This window comes from Eschscholzia californica, unplaced genomic scaffold (assembly GCF_041429995.1).
Source record: "Eschscholzia californica isolate CP2 unplaced genomic scaffold, dmEscCali1.0.p SCAF_2, whole genome shotgun sequence".
Lineage (NCBI taxonomy): Eukaryota > Viridiplantae > Streptophyta > Magnoliopsida > Ranunculales > Papaveraceae > Eschscholzia > Eschscholzia californica.
In genome coordinates, this window is record NW_028238309.1 from 23,027,597 (window position 1) to 23,045,824 (window position 18,228).

The 18,228-nt window shown below is 37.8% G+C and overlaps 2 protein-coding genes across 2 annotated transcripts; both read right to left on the bottom strand.

The window, feature by feature from the left end:
- Positions 1–10,861: 10,861 nt before the first annotated feature.
- On the bottom strand, positions 10,862–11,470 carry LOC147556979 (uncharacterized). Its single transcript, XM_086658733.1, has 2 exons — positions 11,230–11,470; positions 10,862–11,121 (listed from the first exon to the last, which is right to left on the bottom strand). The coding sequence occupies exons 1-2, from the start codon at positions 11,468–11,470 to the stop codon at positions 10,862–10,864; spliced, it is 501 nt and encodes a 166-aa protein (XP_086514859.1).
- A 908-nt stretch (positions 11,471–12,378) lies between these two features.
- On the bottom strand, positions 12,379–16,213 carry LOC147556980 (uncharacterized). Its single transcript, XM_086658734.1, has 3 exons — positions 15,446–16,213; positions 13,129–13,274; positions 12,379–13,012 (listed from the first exon to the last, which is right to left on the bottom strand). Exons 1-3 carry the CDS (start codon positions 16,211–16,213, stop codon positions 12,379–12,381), a joined length of 1,548 nt encoding a protein of 515 aa, XP_086514860.1.
- Between the last annotated feature and the right edge of the window lie 2,015 nt (positions 16,214–18,228).

Below are 18,228 nucleotides of genomic sequence, written 5' to 3' on the forward strand. Positions count from 1 at the left end.
CCGTCCCAAATTAAGAGTCCCACTTTGAAAAGTCAATTTTTTTTCACAAGTTTTGTTTTTTCATTTTTACCCATATTAATTTAGTAGTATATCTTTTTTGGAATTTTAAGAATTATGGTAGGGTATTATTTCTCTCACTTCACTTACCATAAGTGTCCAACTATTGAAAATAAAATTAAACACTAAATTAGAAACACAATAAAACGTGATAATCTTAAAATTCAAAATTAGTTAATTTTCACTATTCTGAAATTTGGCGCTTTTTATTTTCATTTTAACTAAATTTGAGTTTTCAAATTAGAATTCAATTGTGAACAAAAAATTGAATTTACCGAAAGTGTTGTTTTGTCAAATTTTAATTCTTGATTTCCAAAATAGATTAGTAGCACTATATAAGACTAATTTCCATAAGCACAAAATTATTCAAATTAATCATTCCTCGAGTTTTATGGAAACAAATGTTGGTCGTATTTTATGTTTTGGTGTTTTCTTTCTTAATTAATCTCATACCCAAATAATGTTGATTTTAAGCCATTATGGAAAGCGGGATACTTTATTATGGAATGAGTTAGATTTTGGTGTTATTCAACTAAAAAAAATTCTAATTAGCTAATGATAACTCTAAAATCCAATACAAGGGTATACTTGGAAAAGGTAGAGATTTTATATGATATAAAAAGAAATGGGACTCTTAATTTGGGACAGACCAAAAAGGAATACAGGACTCCTAATTTGGGACGGAGGGAGTACATAAAGATACACATGGAGTTGATCAACATTTCGATCAATAAGATTTGATGCAGGCAGCAACCTTATTTTGAGTTCAAATTAAACTTGTTTGTTCTTGCCCTTTATTCTTCATTTCCCTCTGCTCACTACCACCACCTCTGACCACCACCACCATTTCGCTTTTTCCTATCTTTTGCGCTCTTTCTCTTTCTTTCTCCTGCTCTTTCTATCTCTCTCTTTTATTGTTCTGACAAAATGGAAAGGTTTCCTTCGTCGGGGCACCCTTCGTCTGAGACGAAAGAAGGCCTCGACTGAAGGTCACAAAACCTTGTTTCGGTCACAGAACCCTCGAAGAGTGTTTTGTTGGAAATTATCATCGAGGTCCTTTCGCCTCATATGAAGGGGTTCTAGAGAAGGAAATCCTTCCTTTCACAGGAAGAGAGAGAGAGAGAGAGAGAGAGAGAGAGAGAGAGAGAGAGAGAGAGAGAGAGAGAGAAATGGTGATAGGAGTTCGGAGGTGTGGGTGGTGGTTGGAGGTAGGAGATGAAATCACGGAGTAAAAACAAATAACTCAATGTTTGGACTCAACAAAGTTTCGCCAAAGGGGCGGCCTTAACATACTAGTCTCTGGAAACTTACTCGTCCAAACCACTGTTTCCAAGCAGGGGTGAAGCACCATTGGGCCAAAGGGGCATCCACCACCCACAACGGCAGGGTACACTTCTTATCTCTTCCATGGAAACTTACTCGTCCAAACCCTCAAAGGCGCTCACCAAGTCTAACCCCTAAGAGGCCCTGCCTAGAATTTATCAAATTCAAAAGGGTTAATTTCATTTTAGCCCCCTAAAGATGACCAGCTCACCAAAATGTCCCCCTAAAGATGACCAGCTTTCCAATTGGCCCCCTAAACTCTATTGACGTCAACTTTTCCATCCACATTAATGACTTTATAATGTAAATCCCAGCTTTGCCCCTTTGCTTTTCCTAGTTTTTCCCACCCAGTAATTTATCTTCTCTCTCTTATCAATTTATTTTCTCTCTTCATCATCTTCATCATTTTGTACAATTTTCATCACCATCATTCCAATATTTCTTTCTCTAAATAATTTCTTCTTCATTCTCCAACATTTTCAAAAAAAAAATTACCTCCATCATTATCTTTAAAATTTCCTACTGAGATTTTTCTAGAAGATATTTTATTATAAATTATTTTTTAGGAAAAAAAACCAAGATTTCTCTTCTTTGATTATCTTCTGTTCATTTTTCACTCTATTAAGAAATCATCTTGAAATTTCTTCTCTTAAGATAGGAAGAATTAACTTTTCACTTTCTAGAATTCCTCCCTTAAATTTCAGGAAAAAAAAAATCCTCCCTTAAAACATTAAATTTCTCCAAAACTGACTCAATATGTCATACAAGTTCAAATCCTAAACCAACTCAAAACCCTCTCTCAAGATGAATTTATTCCATTTTGGGTTGATTCAAAATCCTCATTGAAGAGAAGAAATTTCAAAATGATTTTTCCTAATAGAGAGAAAAATGAATAATGAAGAGAACCTAAGAGAAAATAAGAGGAAGAAGAGAAATGTGAGTTTTTTTTTTCTCAAAAGTAAGATTGATTTTTTTTTTTCAATAAAACATCTTCAAGCAAAACAGAAATTTTGAAGATGATGATGGAGGTAACTATTTTTGAAAATGTTGGAGAATAAAAAAGAAATTAATTAAATAAAGAAATATTGAAAATGGTAGTGGTAAAGATGAAAGTAGTCGTAAAAATTGATTAAGATGATGATGATAGAAAACAAATTAATAAGAAAGAGAAAAGAAATTAATTGGTGGGGGAAACTAGAAAAGCAAAAGGGCAAAGCTGAGATTTACATTATGAAGTCATTAATGTGGATGGAAAAGTTGGTCATCTTTAGGGGGTCATTTTAGTGAGTTGATCATCTTTAGGGGGCTAAAGTGGAATTAACCCAATTTAAAACTTTTTTCTAAACGCCTTTATTTTCTTTGAAATTTTTGATTTGAAATTTTTTCCAAAATTTTGTTTCTGGTATATTGAAGATTTTATGTTACTTCCAAAATCGAGAAAATGGTCATTAGAACATTCTCAAAAACTTTCTGCTAGAGTACTACGTTTTCCGTTATTTTGATTAGTTTTATTATTTTGCCGAATATTTGTTATAAATGTTATTTTCAGATTTAAAACAATCTTTACCGATTTTTATCACATAACTTCTTCAGTATGCCAACAACCCTTGGTTGGAGTGGTAAGAGGTATTATCTTCCACCTTAGAGGTCAAGGGTTCGAGGCACATACTTAACAATTCAAAAAAAAAAACTTCTTCAGTATTGCAGAAAGAATAAAAGTTCTTCACTAATCTTCACCAGTAGTGGTAGTGAGGAGTATTTCAACTTACATCAGAGATCCACCCATTTTGGACCGCCCAAAAGCTATTGGTGGCTATATAGATTATATGATTAGTGACTAAGAATTCTCCCTTTTCTGTGTATACCCACGTAAGTTTATCTTCAATGTTCCTGTCTACTAATGAAATTTGCATGATAGCTCGAGCCGATAGTGAGTCAAAAGTTTTCTCAATAAGATTCTTGTTCCACTTGCCATTAATATCAAATAAGTCCCGAACCAAGAAGAGGTTATTTATTTCTGTATTCGCTGTCTTTTTTCCTGGTTTAAAACCATGAAGTGTTGGTATCCATAGGTCATCCCATAATTTGATAGTTGCTCCATTACCAACCGAATAACACATACCTTTTTTGACGGTTCCTCTAATCTCCAACATACTTCTCCAAGTTGCGGTACTTGACGCTTTCTGATCGTGATTTCAAAAATTATTGCTCGTAAGATACTTAGCTCTCAACAACTTCACCCACATTGCCTCCAGTTCCGAGATAAATCTCCATATTTCGAATGCCTAAGCCGACATCTTTTAGACTTGATTGTACTTTCCTTCAATTCAAATAATGCATCTTAGGTTTATCGGTATTATGACCCCACCAAAAATTTCGCTGGCTTCTTTTCATCTTCTCGATAACCCCTTTAGGTGCTATATGGGTCGAGAGGAAAAATATAGGAATCGATGATAGTTCACTTTTGAGAAGTGTCGTTCTACCCGCATGTGATAAGGTACTTCTTTTCCATCCCATCAATTTCTTTTCTATCTTGTGAATTAAGAAATCATATGAGGACTTTTTATGTTTTGGCTGCAACAGATGGTTTCCAAGGTATACATCTTCTTTTCTCATCTCCCTCACTCCAAGAATTTGTAAGACATTCTCCTTTCTAGCATTCACATTATTGGCACTGAAATGAATTGTTGATTTCTTGTAATTGATAAGTTGTCCCGAACAGTTTGCATATGTGTCTAGAATAGCCTTCAATTGCAAGATATTTTCCTCACTGGCTTTTCCGAAGAAAAATAGGTCACCGACAAACATAAGATGACTTATACACGGAGCATATTGATTTATCTCCAACCCACTATATAAACCATTATTTTCTGCCTGAATTACCAATTTTGTGAGCGTTTCCGAACAGAGTATAAACAAATACGGGCTAAGTGGACACCCTTGTCTTAATCCCCTTTCACTATAGAAGAACCCCTTCGGACGACCATTAAGTAAAATAGAGAACGATGTTGTTTGAACACAACTCATAATTAGCAAGTGAGTATTTCCAATAATACCATACCGTTTAATAACTTCACTCAAGAATTTCCATTCCACCCTATCATAGGCCTTAGCCATGTCAACTTTCAATGCAAATGCTCCATCCTTTGCTACTATCTGGCCAATTGAATGAAAAATCTCTTGGGCCACTATTATATTGTCAACAATCTGACGTCCGGACACAAAGGCATTTTGGACTGGACTGATTAACCTCTCTAAAATAGGTTTGAATCTGTTGGTTAGAATCTTTGTAGCAACACGATAAAGTACGTTACAAAGGGATATTGATCTGTAGTCAACTGGACTTTTAGGATCCTGAACCTTAGGGATCAACGCAAGGAAGGTGTGATTCAAATTACCTGGTAATCGACCTGTTGAGAAGATTTTTTGGATTAGTCTTGTTACCTCATCTCCCCGATAATTGACCAACATTTCTTATAGAATACCGCTGAAAACCCATCTGGTCCGGGCGATTTAATCCATCTTCTTTATTGTGAGCCAAATTTCCCCCTTCGACAGTGTCAGTCGAGCTAAGCATCATATTCTCAGTATTCAAGAGGGGACCGTTAGAAAGCTCCATTGCCTCTGGAAATTCCCCCACTCGATCCGATCTAGAAGCCCTGTAAAAATGGTCAATAAACACATCCGTAATTTTTTCCGGTTCTGCAGTCCAACTCTGATCAGGAAGTTTGATCACATGAATGTTATTTTTCCTTCTTCGATTAAGTACAGAGAGATGAAAATTTTGTATTTCTATCGTGATCTTGTGCCCAATATTTTTTTGCTCGTTGTTTCCAGAACTCTTCCTCCATTCTTCTTAACTTCTCTAATTTTAATTTTGCTCAGTATTCATCTTCTAACGATGCCAACGGTGGAGAATGGTTTTGGATATTTAGAAATTCCTGTTCGGCCTCTTTAATCTGTGAGAAAATCTGTCCTACTCTAACCTTACTCCATCCTTTTAACTTTTTTGCCAATTGTGGGAATTTTTGAATAAAACCACCACTCAACTTATCCCAACTTTCCTTCATAATACTATTAAATTTCTCATGGAGAGTCCAGTGAGATTCAAACCTAAATGGTATTGCTCCTTGCATTCTTGTTTACGATAGATTCATGATAATTGGCGCATGGTCGCTATTAAATCTAGGTAGGTGTTTAACTGATGCATCTGGAAATCGGATTCTCCATTCTGGATTAACAAGTACTCTGTCTAATCTCTCTCTTATATGATGTTGGATCCCTCTGCCGTTTACCCACGTATAAGCAGGTCCTGAGTACCCTATATCAATAACATTACAGTCTGTGATCATATTTTTGAAGTTATCTGCCGCTTTATTATTGATTCTCGCAGCTCCCCATTTTTCCGAAATGGAAATAATAGCATTGAAGTCCCCCATAGCACACCATGGTTCCTGAGTTTGGGCACTAAAATTTCTTTTGAATTCCCAAAACACTTCTCTTTCATTCATACATGGTGGCCCATACACTGAGAGAAGACTCCACTTATCTAGTTTTCCTACTTCTGTAATGCTTGAGTGAATATGATTTAGTGAAGATTATATAATATAAAGTTTCACTTCATCACCCCATAACAACCATAACCCCCCACTCAACCCATTTGCCGACACAATGAAATAATTTTTATATATCAAATTACGAATCCATATTTCTGACGAATTTAGAGATAATTTTGTTTCAGACAGAAAAAGAATGGAAGGTTTAATTGTCCGAGGAATGTATTCAAGGACAGAATCGTCGGAGCATTCCCCGACAATTCCAACTTTTTATTATCATCGAGTTTGCGGCCTTGTAGGGCTGGCCGCCATTGCCATAACTTCACCTGAAGTTGTAGAATTAATTTTATGTTTTTTTTCTTCACCATCTTCTACATCTTCATCCATACGACTTGATGTTCGATGCCGTTTTTTTCTATATTCTTCGGGCTAAGTTTTGTTTTTTGCTCTTTACGTCTCTGGCAAGTTTCCTCCATGAGCCATTACCTTGTGTAATCACTATTCGATCAAATTGGAGAGTATTCGTCCTCATACTATCATCTTCAATAGCCCTTTCTTGTCCCTCCGCCAAAGGTTTTTCAAACCTTTGATTTTTCTTGTGCAAATTCAGCTCATCTGTGGAGAATTGGGTCTTCTTCCCCCTCTTATCATGTGATACCTCCACATTGGGGAGTACTTCTTGATTGTTCCATTTAGTTTCTGACAACTTCACAGTCTTTGATTGGATCCTGGAATAACCCTTTCTGGGTAACACTTTCATAGAAATCTTCTCTATTTCTTCATTTTGTGTTTCAATGGGAGCAATTGTTTCATTCAAATTTTCATTGTGCTGGTCTAGTACTTTATTTTGGCCCATATCCTCTTCCATAGGAGATGGTGCCCTCAAACTTCTTCACTCATCATCGATTTCTCTTTGTACGGAATTGCCTTGGAGTTTGGTAGTTGTTGGTATAACTTTCTGCGTTTGAGTATCTTTGTCCACAATTGTATGGTAGGTAATAATATTTTTACTTCCTAGATTTTCCCTAATCCAATCAACCACATCTTGATTATAGGAAATATCTTGACTGAGAATTGGTAAGTGGCTTGATTTACTCGACTCGTCCGATTTACTAGGATTTGAACCAAGATTCTCAAAGATTTTCCTTGCCGGATTCCGGCTGGAGCCTCCTTCTCCGATGGTTTTTTATTTGATTTCACTTTTAAAGTTTCTCTTAAACATATACTTTCATCTCATCACTGAAACGTGGAAGTAAAATTTTTTTTTGTTTTTTCTTGAGTTCCTACTGACCACTTCTCAGAGATAACTTCTCTAATTTCAGCTCTAGTAGCACAATCGGCCATTAGATGACCTAGCTTTCCGTATAAATAACAACATTTAATCAACTTCTCATATATAATTTTTAATGAGCTTTGTCGTTTGTTAGGTAATTCGATCATGATCTCCGTTGTCAATGCTTTCTTAGTGTCTAAACCAATCCTGGTTCGTGCATACTTTCCCCATTTTTGATATTGTTTCTTCTGTTAGATATTCAATTGGTAGCCCATGTATTAGAACATTGAATTCAACTCTGCTGAATAAGTAATCCATTGGTAATTTATTTTTCTCACACCTTTCCCATATTAGCAGATCATCTTGGATGTACCATGGTGATCCCTCTTCAACTTTTTCTCTATCAGTTGTTAGGTCAAAGCTAACAATGTATGAATTATCAAAGAATTCCTTCAGCCAAAGTTTTCCTATTGGTTTCCAAGCAGCTAGTAATATCTCTTTCAATATGTTCAGATTCATGGATTTTCCTGAGATTAATTTAATTGCCAAGCTTTTCCTACCCTCATTTTCAGGTTTTGCATAATCTTCTAAGAGTTTTAAAATCTTATCATCTTCCTTCCACATTAACTTTCCCATGAGAGTCACCATACCTTCATAATCTTCTTCCATAATTCCTATTCTTAATTAACAATCATCCAAACTAACTAAACTAAATTAAAACTTTCAAAAAAACTAACTAAATTGAAGTACCGATCGGCTACTCCCTTGTAGTAGATTCCGGCGAGGAGAAAAACTCCTCAGAAATTGCCTCCTCAGAAAATCTCTTTACAATTCCTTAGTGAGAGAGGTACCATCTTCATCAAAAAGTATGGAGCTGCCCAATGGAATCTCTTGGAGGAAAATATGGACCAAAGTAGATCTTGTCCTAAGAGTGAAAATGTTCATATGGAGGTTATTACAGGATGCTCTTCCTACAAAGAAGAAAACACTTCGTTTCAACTATCAAGCTTCAACGATATGCTCATCTATTTCACAAGATTACTTGAAAGCTAGGAAGGAATCAAAGCTAAAGGAAGAAGAAGTTAGAAGGGACAATCCTCGGACATGGACTCCACCATCGAGTGAGACTTTGAAAATTAATTTTGATGCGGCGTATAAAGATGGGAAGGCAGCTCTTGCAGCGGTATGTAGGAATGCAATGGGGAATTTGTAATGGCACTAACAAATCAAACAATAACTTCATCGGCTATGGAAGTAGAAGCAAAAGTAGCAAGACTAGCTACAAAGATAGCGTCAGATTTACACCAATATCAGCGTTTATTGGAGGGAGATGCTCTATGTGTTATTGAAGCTTGCCAAACAATGGATGACAAAATACCGTGGAAGATTCGAGCTATTTTAATGGAGATCGAGAATGAAACATCAAAACTTCATAATTGTACTTTTTCATATTGTGTCAGAGAAGCGAATCAAGTAGCGCACCTGTTAGCGCAGTCAGTCTTTAATTCGAATTCAGTACCCAACGATGAATTGATCGAAACTCCTATCTGTATTATGGGGCAAGTAGCTATTGATAAAGCACACTTAAACCTAGAGATTGAAAGTTAATAAAGATACGCCAATGCCTAGTTTCATAAAAAAAGTGACTAAAAATTGGTTTTGTAGAAATCTAGGGTAGAAAAAAATTTGGGGGCCACGAAAAAAGAAGTTTCGATAAAGCATTATCTTTTTAGATGCAGTCCTTTTGATCAATAAACTGTGTCCCTCGCAATACTTGGTCGTCCGAGTGGTTAATAGTGTTAGACATAAACTCTAAAATCCTGGAAGTCCAACGTTCAATTTCCAGAGGAAGTGAATTCTATGGTTATTAAATTTGGGTTATTAAAGATGCTCTGATACCTACCGTGGCGCTCTGCATTCCGAATAACGGTTTGCCATTCAATTTATAAAAGAAACTCGATCTAATTCTGACTCAAACCAGCTTTAAATATAAATCCAAGCCAACAGTCTCATCACGAGTTACAAATCAAGAACAAACACAAGAAAATCTGATATAGCTTAATATTAGATTTATATAGGTCGGCTGGTTGTTATACATTAGATTTAGGCTCTTACATAGTTCGGTTGTAGGCCCCTTTAATTATTGTTTTAAGTTAGGCAATTATCATGTTTATCACATCTTGATGATGTATCATTGTCTTGTAATGACTAACGTATATTGAAGCCAATTTCTCCAAAGAAAAATGAATAAATCGTGTGCCTACTGATGTGAAATCTAGTGAACCTAAATACTAGGCTAATTAGATTAAATTAAAACTCGCAAGTGCACGAACCGTATGTGAATATGGCAAGTATTACGAGGTCGATCCCACGGAGATTTGTTTGGAATTAAATCTAAACCTAAAATTAACTAACAAACTAGGAAATTGGACAATTGATTTTGAGAATAATTTGAGAAACATAATCTTTGAGGCAAGAGAGCAATAGGCAAGTGACATTCCACAAATAACATAAGTGATATGGTAAGTTAATGTCCATCCAACGAAATCAGATCCATCATCCGAACCCTCCCATAACCCATGTTGCATGAGAGTGTGGTCCACAAGATTTCCCTTGTGTTAGCGCCGACCCTATACGCTCCATACCTAGGTCGTACCTCAGTACGCTTCCCATGCGAACCCGTCGGTCATCGCATAAATACTCGGTAGAGAGGGTCGAGCCAACCACCAAACTCATCAAGTACTGACCAACTCACCACATCACACGTATACACAAATCAATCATCATAGCATACGGTATACTTACATGTTCAACAATAATATATAAAGAATTCATTAATTTATCAAGAATTGACAAATAAATCATGCTTTATGTAATCAAAATATCCTCGAATAACCCTCATGTTATTGCTGAATTTTAAATCACCAAAACACTTATATTTATACCCTAAACCATGTTAACTAGCAAGATGGGTCTAGTTATGAAAGTCATACATCTTAGGCATACTAAATAGTGATTTACCAATATCTATAGTTGCTGAATTCTCTAATCATCATGTGGATATGAAGCCGTATGAGTATAGTATGTAACATCTATCATCTAAAGTTTGGTAGTTCAATATATTATACATTAAGGCTATTTTCTAACATGAATAAACCTCTAACTATGATCTAAAGTGATCATACCTACTGATTTTTATAAGGTATTACTTGGATTTCACTTATTTGATGTCTATGTTATAACCCTAACTCTAATTTGGTTGGTGTATAGTTTAGTGTTCATGAATACTATCTAATCCCTTGATTTCCTATGAAAGAGGCTATTAAAATCATGGGGAAGAAGAAACCTACCTTGAATTCGAAGTAAAATGATCCCCACACGAAGAACCAACGTAGAAAATCACCAAGTTCCAATCCTTTCTTCTTCTTCTTCTTGGCTTTCACTATTTAAATCTTCCTCACACTTTCTCTCTCTAAGAATCCCACGGCAGGAAGAAACAGAAAAGAATATGGGTTAGTGTTAGGGTTTTGAGGGGTTATAAGGGTCGTGCTATAGGCACCTCACTATATCGGTAAGGGCACTACAATCACCCCTCCTACAAGGAAATTCCGTCCTCGAAATTGAACGTACCTAACGAGACGAAAAGATGGGCCTACCGAAGCTGCATATCATCCTCGCGCTCCCAAGTAACTTCCTTGTCATCGTGGTTACGCCACTGAACCTTGACCATAGGAATAGTCTTTCTACGAAGAACATGTTCTCTACGGTCAATGATGCAAACTGGTGTCTTTTCATATGATGCATCTGGCTGGAGCTCCAAATCGTTGTAGTCGATCACTGAATGTTGATCTTCATCTCTTACATGCTTCCGAAGCATCGATACATGGAATACATTGTGCACTCCTGCCAAGCCTGCAGGCAAGTCGAGACGATAGGCTACTTTGCCCACCTTCTCGACTATCCGGAAAGGTCCAATGTAACTGGGAGCCAACTTTCCTTTCTTACCGAAACGTAAAACACCTTTCATAGGTGACACCTTCAATGAGACCTCATCTCCGACGGTAAACTCCAAATTCCTACGACGCTTGTCAGCATAACTCTTCTGACGACTTTGTGCTGCTTGGAGCCTACTGCGAATCAATGAAATCTTCTCAGAAGTGTCCTGAATCACCTCTGGTCCTTCCAGTTTAGCGTCTCCGACCTCTGTCCAACACAATGGTGATCGACAAGGTCTCCCATATAATGCCTCGAAAGGGGCCATGCCAATACTAGATTGTTAACTATTATTTTAAGCAAACTCTACCAAAGGCAAGTGGTCTTGCCAACTACCACCAAGATCTAGTATCGAACACCGCAACATATCCTCGAGTACTCGATTGACTCTCTCTGTCTGTCCATCGGTCTGAGGATGAAAAACCGTACTAAAGTGTAGAAATGTTCCCATAGAAGCTCTTTCAATAAGTAAAGGACGAATCTCTATCTGACACAATAGACACTGGAACTCCGTGCAGCCTGACTATCTCTTTGATATATAGTTGTGTCAGTCGATCTCCACTATCGGTCGTCTTCACTGATAGGAAGTGAGCTGACTTAGTTAGCCTATCAACTATCACCCAAATGGCGTCAAATCCTCGACTCGAACGTGGTAAACCGGTGATGAAGTCCATCGATATGTTCTCCCATTTCCACTCTGGATTTGGCAACGGTTCTAGAAGTCCCAACGGATGTCGATTTTCTTCTTTCACCATCTGACATACTTCACACTTCCTCACATGCTCAGCAACATCTTTCTTGATTCCGGACCACCAATACTGCCTCTTCAAGTCTTTGTACATCTTGTTACCCCCAGGATGAACATAGTACTTGCTCCGGTGTGCCTCATCTAGTATATCTCGTCTCAACACTGGGTCTGCTGGTACAAATAATCTCCCTCGAAATCTGAATCCGCCGTGTTGACCCATGCTGAACTCAGTATCCGTCTCTTGCATTAAAGATATCTGTTTCTGACACACCTCTCATCACCCATCTGTGCATTCACTATACGACCCAACAAAGATGGTCTAACAACCATACTACCCAGAAATATTGAGTCAACTCCCGCCCCAACAACATCAATATCATATGTCGCCACATCTTCTAACATCTTCCACTGATTCATCATCAATGTTGCTATGATACCCCTCGGTTTCGGCTAAGGGCATCAGCTACCACATTAGCCTTACCCAGGTGGTATTGCAGCGTAAACTCATAGTCTTTCATCAACTCCAACCACCGACGTTGGCGCATATTCAACTCCTTCTGAGAAAATAGATATTTGAGGCTCTTGTGGTCGGTAAAGAGATCAAACTTTTCACCGTACAAATAATGCCTCCAAATCTTCAAAGCAAACACTATAGCTGCCAACTCCAAGTCATGAGTCGGGTAATTCCGCTCATGCGGTCTCAATTGCCTCGAGGCATAGGCAACCACCCTATCGCTCTGCATAAGAACACAACCTAACCCCTGAATAGATGCATCAGTGTAGATCACCAACCGAACACCACTCTCAGGAATGGTCAAAACTGGTGCAGTAGTCAACCTCGTCTTCATTTCTTGAAATGCCTGGCCACACTCGGTAGACCATCGAAATGGAACTTCCTTCTTAGTTAGGTTCGTCAATGGCCCTGCAATACTCGAAAACCTCTTAATAAACCGTCTGTAATATCCAGCCAGACCTAGAAAACTGCGAACCTCCGTCGCCGATGTGGGTTGTTCCCAATTAAGCACTGCTTCGACCATAGAATGGTCAACTGATGCTCCAACGCTAGAAATAACATGACCCAAGAATTTTACTTCTTCTTGCCAAACTCATAAGAACCGTAGCGTGTCAGGTATGCAATTTTAGGAATATCCTCCTCTCTAACCCGTAACTGGTGATACCCTGATCTCAAGTCAATCTTCAAGAACCACTTGGATCCATTCAGTTGATCGAATAAATCATCGATCCTCGGTAAAGGGTACTTGTTCCTCACCGTAACCTTATTCAACTCCCTATAATCTATGCACAACCGCATCGACCCGTCTTTCTTTTTAACAAAAAGAACAGGCACACCCCACAGGGAGCTACTCCGGCGTATAAAACTGATGAGACATGAAAATGTCCCATCTGAATCTCTTAACTCGGGTTAGTTAGTCCAATTCGAGCGGTTACTCTGATGATTTATTTGATTTTCTTTCTCAGGTCTCATTTACGGAGTTCGATGCAAAAATATCGTGATAAAGACATACTTGAGGGGCATTTTGGTCATTTTAATGAAAAGGGTATTCTGGTCAATATTAGTGCTTATGTGAAGGTAGGGTCCAAGACGAGTCCAACGGAAAAAACGGGAGTCGAATCGGAGTTCGAACGAGAAAGTTAGCTCAGGTCAAACTTGCGGTAAGAAATAGTTGACCAGAACTCGAGGATGACACGTTGTGAGTAACAGCACATCAGATGGACGATGGTAGGAGCGTGCGGTACTGTTTCGGGACACACGGGTGTGTATCGGGCTTTGCTCGGTCGACCAAAACAGATTTAACGGTTATTGCTGCTTTCATGCACGTGGCGTCCTCCGAGTGTGGTTGCTGCTTCTCAAACTACTCCGAGATACACTGAATCGCCCCCAATAATTGCCAACAAACCAACCCGAGAGTTACCTTCCTCTTTCTCTCCTATCCTCTCAAATCTTCCCACGGCTAAGAGATGGAAACTAGTTTTAGAAACCGAGACAGAGATGGGAAGTTTTGGGTAAGGTAGCTGGAGATTTTGTTTAATAAGAGAAGGAAAGAAAGGAGTTGTGGGAAGGATAGAAACCAAGAAGGAAAGAGAGCTCGGTTGGAAGATAACAGAGAGGATTTTCTCTCTTTATAGAAATAGTAGAGAGAGAAAGATGGACTCGGCTGAACCAAGAAGGAAATCGAAGTTGATAGAGAAAGATTTAGGGAGTATTTGGGTGAGATTGAGATATCTTCTCGGCTTCTATATATCAGAGACTCACGGCTTACAAGAGGGGACACTCAGTTTTGGGAGCAGAGATCATCATAGACACACGGCTAAAGAATAAGAAAAGGGGTTAGAGAGAGAAACCGAGATCATCATCCACTCAATCATCATCATCTATTGTTCTGAAATTACTTCTTAGTGAGAGAGAGAGAAATTACAGAAAGCAAGAGAGATTAATGTATTGAGTGTGAGTGATTTTCATCACTTTTCGAGTTAAAACAAAAACAAAAAGTTATCTTAATCTTTTTTATTCTTTTTGTGTATCTCTTTTGGTGAGAGAGAGAGAGAGAGATTAACAGAGATTATAGTGAGAGAAAAAGGTTAAGAGAAAAGAAACAGAAAGTTAGAGAGAGAAAGAGAAATGGAGAAGGTGAGAAAGTAATTTTCCCACAGGGAATCCATTTCTGGGAAGACGAGAAAATCGTTTTCCCTAGGGGTGCGTTTGGCAGAAATCTGGGGAAACAGAAGGAAATCCTTTCCCTAAGGCCCTGTTTGGTTCTAAAATAGCGAAAAAGTTAAGTTTTCTTCTCCCTCTCTTTACTTTATTTTCCAATATTTTTTATATAATGTCTACGAGTAACTAATCTGTTATCCAGGGTCTTAGATGAAGTTCTTCATAAATAATTTTAACGATATGATTTGTTAATCATTTTTATTGTTTTTCATGATGAAATCTCCCGGATTTTTAGACCATTCATGGACCAAAAATATGAGTTATATAAAGAACTTGTTAATTAAATCATAATGAATCATTGTTAGAATTATTATAAGGATGGATTCGAAAACCCTAGGTTCCCTTTATCTGAATATCAACTTTAGTACTATTATTTAATTTTTAATTGCTATTTATCTTTTTATTATTTGAAAAAAAATATTACCAATCAAACCACTATTTTGAAGACATAATAGTTTTAAGATTAGACTTGAAATTTGACTTAGTCTCTGAGGAACGAACCGGTCTTACCGGAATTTTACAACTTGACACCCGTGCACTTGCGGGTGTAGACCTATTTAGGAAACTTTCTAGGCCCATCAAAAACCCTGGTCAAGTAACTGTTGAATCTGATCCTTGAGCTCACGTAGTTCAACTGGAGCCATTCAGTAGCGAGTTCGAGCTATCGGTGCAGTACCCGGTTCCAACTCTATGCAAAAGTCAACCTCTCTGCGTGGTGGCAACCCTGGTATATCGCTGAACACCCCGTCGTACTGACATACCACATCAATCATCTCTAGCGTCTTACCCACTACCGGATGCTCTATCAATTCTACGTTTCCCAAGTGCATCAGCCTCATTTGTCTCGTCAGTCCAGACACAACCAACACCTCTTCACCCGGAAGAGAAAATGTGACGGTCTTCGCAAAACAGTCCACAAATGCATGATATGAAGCAAGCCAATCCATCCCCAAGATGACATCATACCATACTAACTGAAGTACAAAGAGATCTGAAGCAAACTCTCGTTCACCTAACTTGATGGCGCACCCCTGACAAATATGGTATATCACTATAGACCCACCCCAAGGTGATGACACAACCAAAGGGTCCACACATCGATCTAACACTATAGGCAAAGTACGAACAAAAGAAGTAGAAATAAAGGTATCCATCGCACCAGGATCAAATAATACTCTTCCCAAATTGCTATGAATGAGGAAACTACTTTCAACCACCTCAGCATGTGCTCCAGCATCTCTAGGAACTACGACATTCAGCTGCAGCTGCTGACCACGTCCATGTAACCTTCCTTGTTGATTATGATCCTGTTGTCGCCCTTGATTACTAGTCCGAACCACATTTTTCTTAGGACAGTCAGTTGCTCTATGACCCTGCTCATAACAATTGTAGCAAGTCCCTTGGAAGGCCCTCTGTCTTCCCAAGTTGCCATTCAGTGGTTCTGGTTGTCCACCAGTTGCTACCACTACTCTATCATCTCGATCTGTACGAGGCCTCTTGCCATCACGCTGCCCATGATAGTCCCACATTGCTCACGAGAGTGTCCGGAGCCTGGGCTATAGGTGTATGCTCAAGCTTAGTAACTACCGAGGCCTTTTGGGTAGGCTTGTGGTGCCTTCGCCAAGAACAAAACCCCGTACCTTTGTGAGGTGGTTAAAGCGGAGACAATATCGGCAACTGCTAAGGCTTGGGGCGTCACACCTTTTTTGCTTAATACCCCTCTTTAAAAATTTAATTTTGAAGCCAAAGTCATGAGTAAGAGATCTTCATTATTGATATAAAAAATCAGCACTTGAGGTAGGTCGTTCATGATGATAGATTAAGAGAATAATGATATCAAATCGAGAATCGGCAGGGCGATGGCCGTATGAAGAAACAACAGTAAATAGATAATCTGCTTACCTAAGTAGCCCGACTGTAGAAAAAAAATGAAATTGCCAAAGTACTAAGATTTGGGAAGGAAAAAGGGCGAAAGGCTTAAGGAAGAAAATAAGGAACTGGAATTTGGGTTGCTGCCCTTCGCCGGAACTACAAAGAAGGGAGATAATGAAGAAGAAAGAGATAGTAAAGGAAGAAAATAGATAATAAAGAAGAAAGGGAGGGTAAAGGAAGAAGAGAGATAATGAAGAAGAAATAGAGAGTAAAGGAAAAAGAGGGAGACAGAAGGAAGAAGAGACAAGGAGAAAAAAAGAAAGATGAAGAAGTGATAATGATGGTGGTGGGAGCAGATTTCCAGGGATGGTGGTGGAAAATAGTGTTTTTTAATTTTTAGGGATGGGTCGCTGGTGAAGTATTGTTCGACTATCGTCGGCAACCCTTCTCCGATGATGGTGAGAGAGAATACAAATATGGTAGAATGTCTAATTGTGCATGTGTAAAGATGTCATGAGCCACAGCCTGGCGCATTTGTACTTGCGTTGTGGACGAGTGAACCTAAGGTTATGGGTTCGATTCCCACTTCATACATTCTCAAGTGTTTCAGTTTTGTGTTTTGACATTATTAAATTTAACTTTCTTAAATTCATATAAAATCAATTCAACTACCCTAAAACCTATAAAATCAATTCAACTATCTTAAGACCTAAAACTTACAAATTTAACTATCCTAAATTTTATGACATGTTCGAGCCCATCAAGAGGTTTTGCCATTTTCGACAAAAGTAAGTTGATGCGTCTTGTAGAATTTTATCCGTCAGATTTCAGTAGACTTGACACTTGCTCAAATATAGATGGGATTGGAGCTCTTGCGAGAACATTAGGGGAAACTAAGAGAGATAAAGCATATCATTTAGTTTATTTGTTTATCACTTTAGCACAAACTTTGCCGGTTGCAACTGCCTCTGTTGAAAGAGCTTTTTCAACTATGAAGCTAGTCAAAACAGGCTTAAGCAACAAGATGAGTGATCCGTGGCTGAATGATAGTTTAGTAGTCTTTATTGAAAACGAAGTTTTTAGTGCAATTGACAATGAGTCAATTAAGCGAACATTTCAAATATGAACTCTCGTAGAGGTCAACTGCGTTTGTAATCGTTGATGTATTAATAATTAATGAATATAAGTACTTTGTTAATTACTGTGTTTGGAAAAAAAAACTATTTAGGTATATAAATCTGCACCCCCTAAGTGAAAATCCTGGATCCGTCCTTATGTATATGAGTTTTAATTAGTTCTTTTTTTATTTAAACCAAAATTTTGATTCATATGTAGGAATACATCCAATGCATTACATAGTTTTGAGACTTTTGACTCCTTTGAGTACAACATGAGATTTACAAAAGTAAATTATACATGAAACTTACAAAAGTAAAGTACAACATGAAGCTAAAAGAATACAAAATTACAATAACAAAATCAAAAGACAATTAACGTCACAAAACGAAAAGATCCTAAAGATCACAAGTGAGAATATCCTATAAAAGTTAAACTTTGTTATACTTAAACACATGTAGGAATGATGAACCAAGTAGAAGTTGTTGATTGAGTAAGATGGTGTCCTCTTGATTCAATAAGTTGTAGTCCTTTTGATTTAATAGATGTTGTCTAA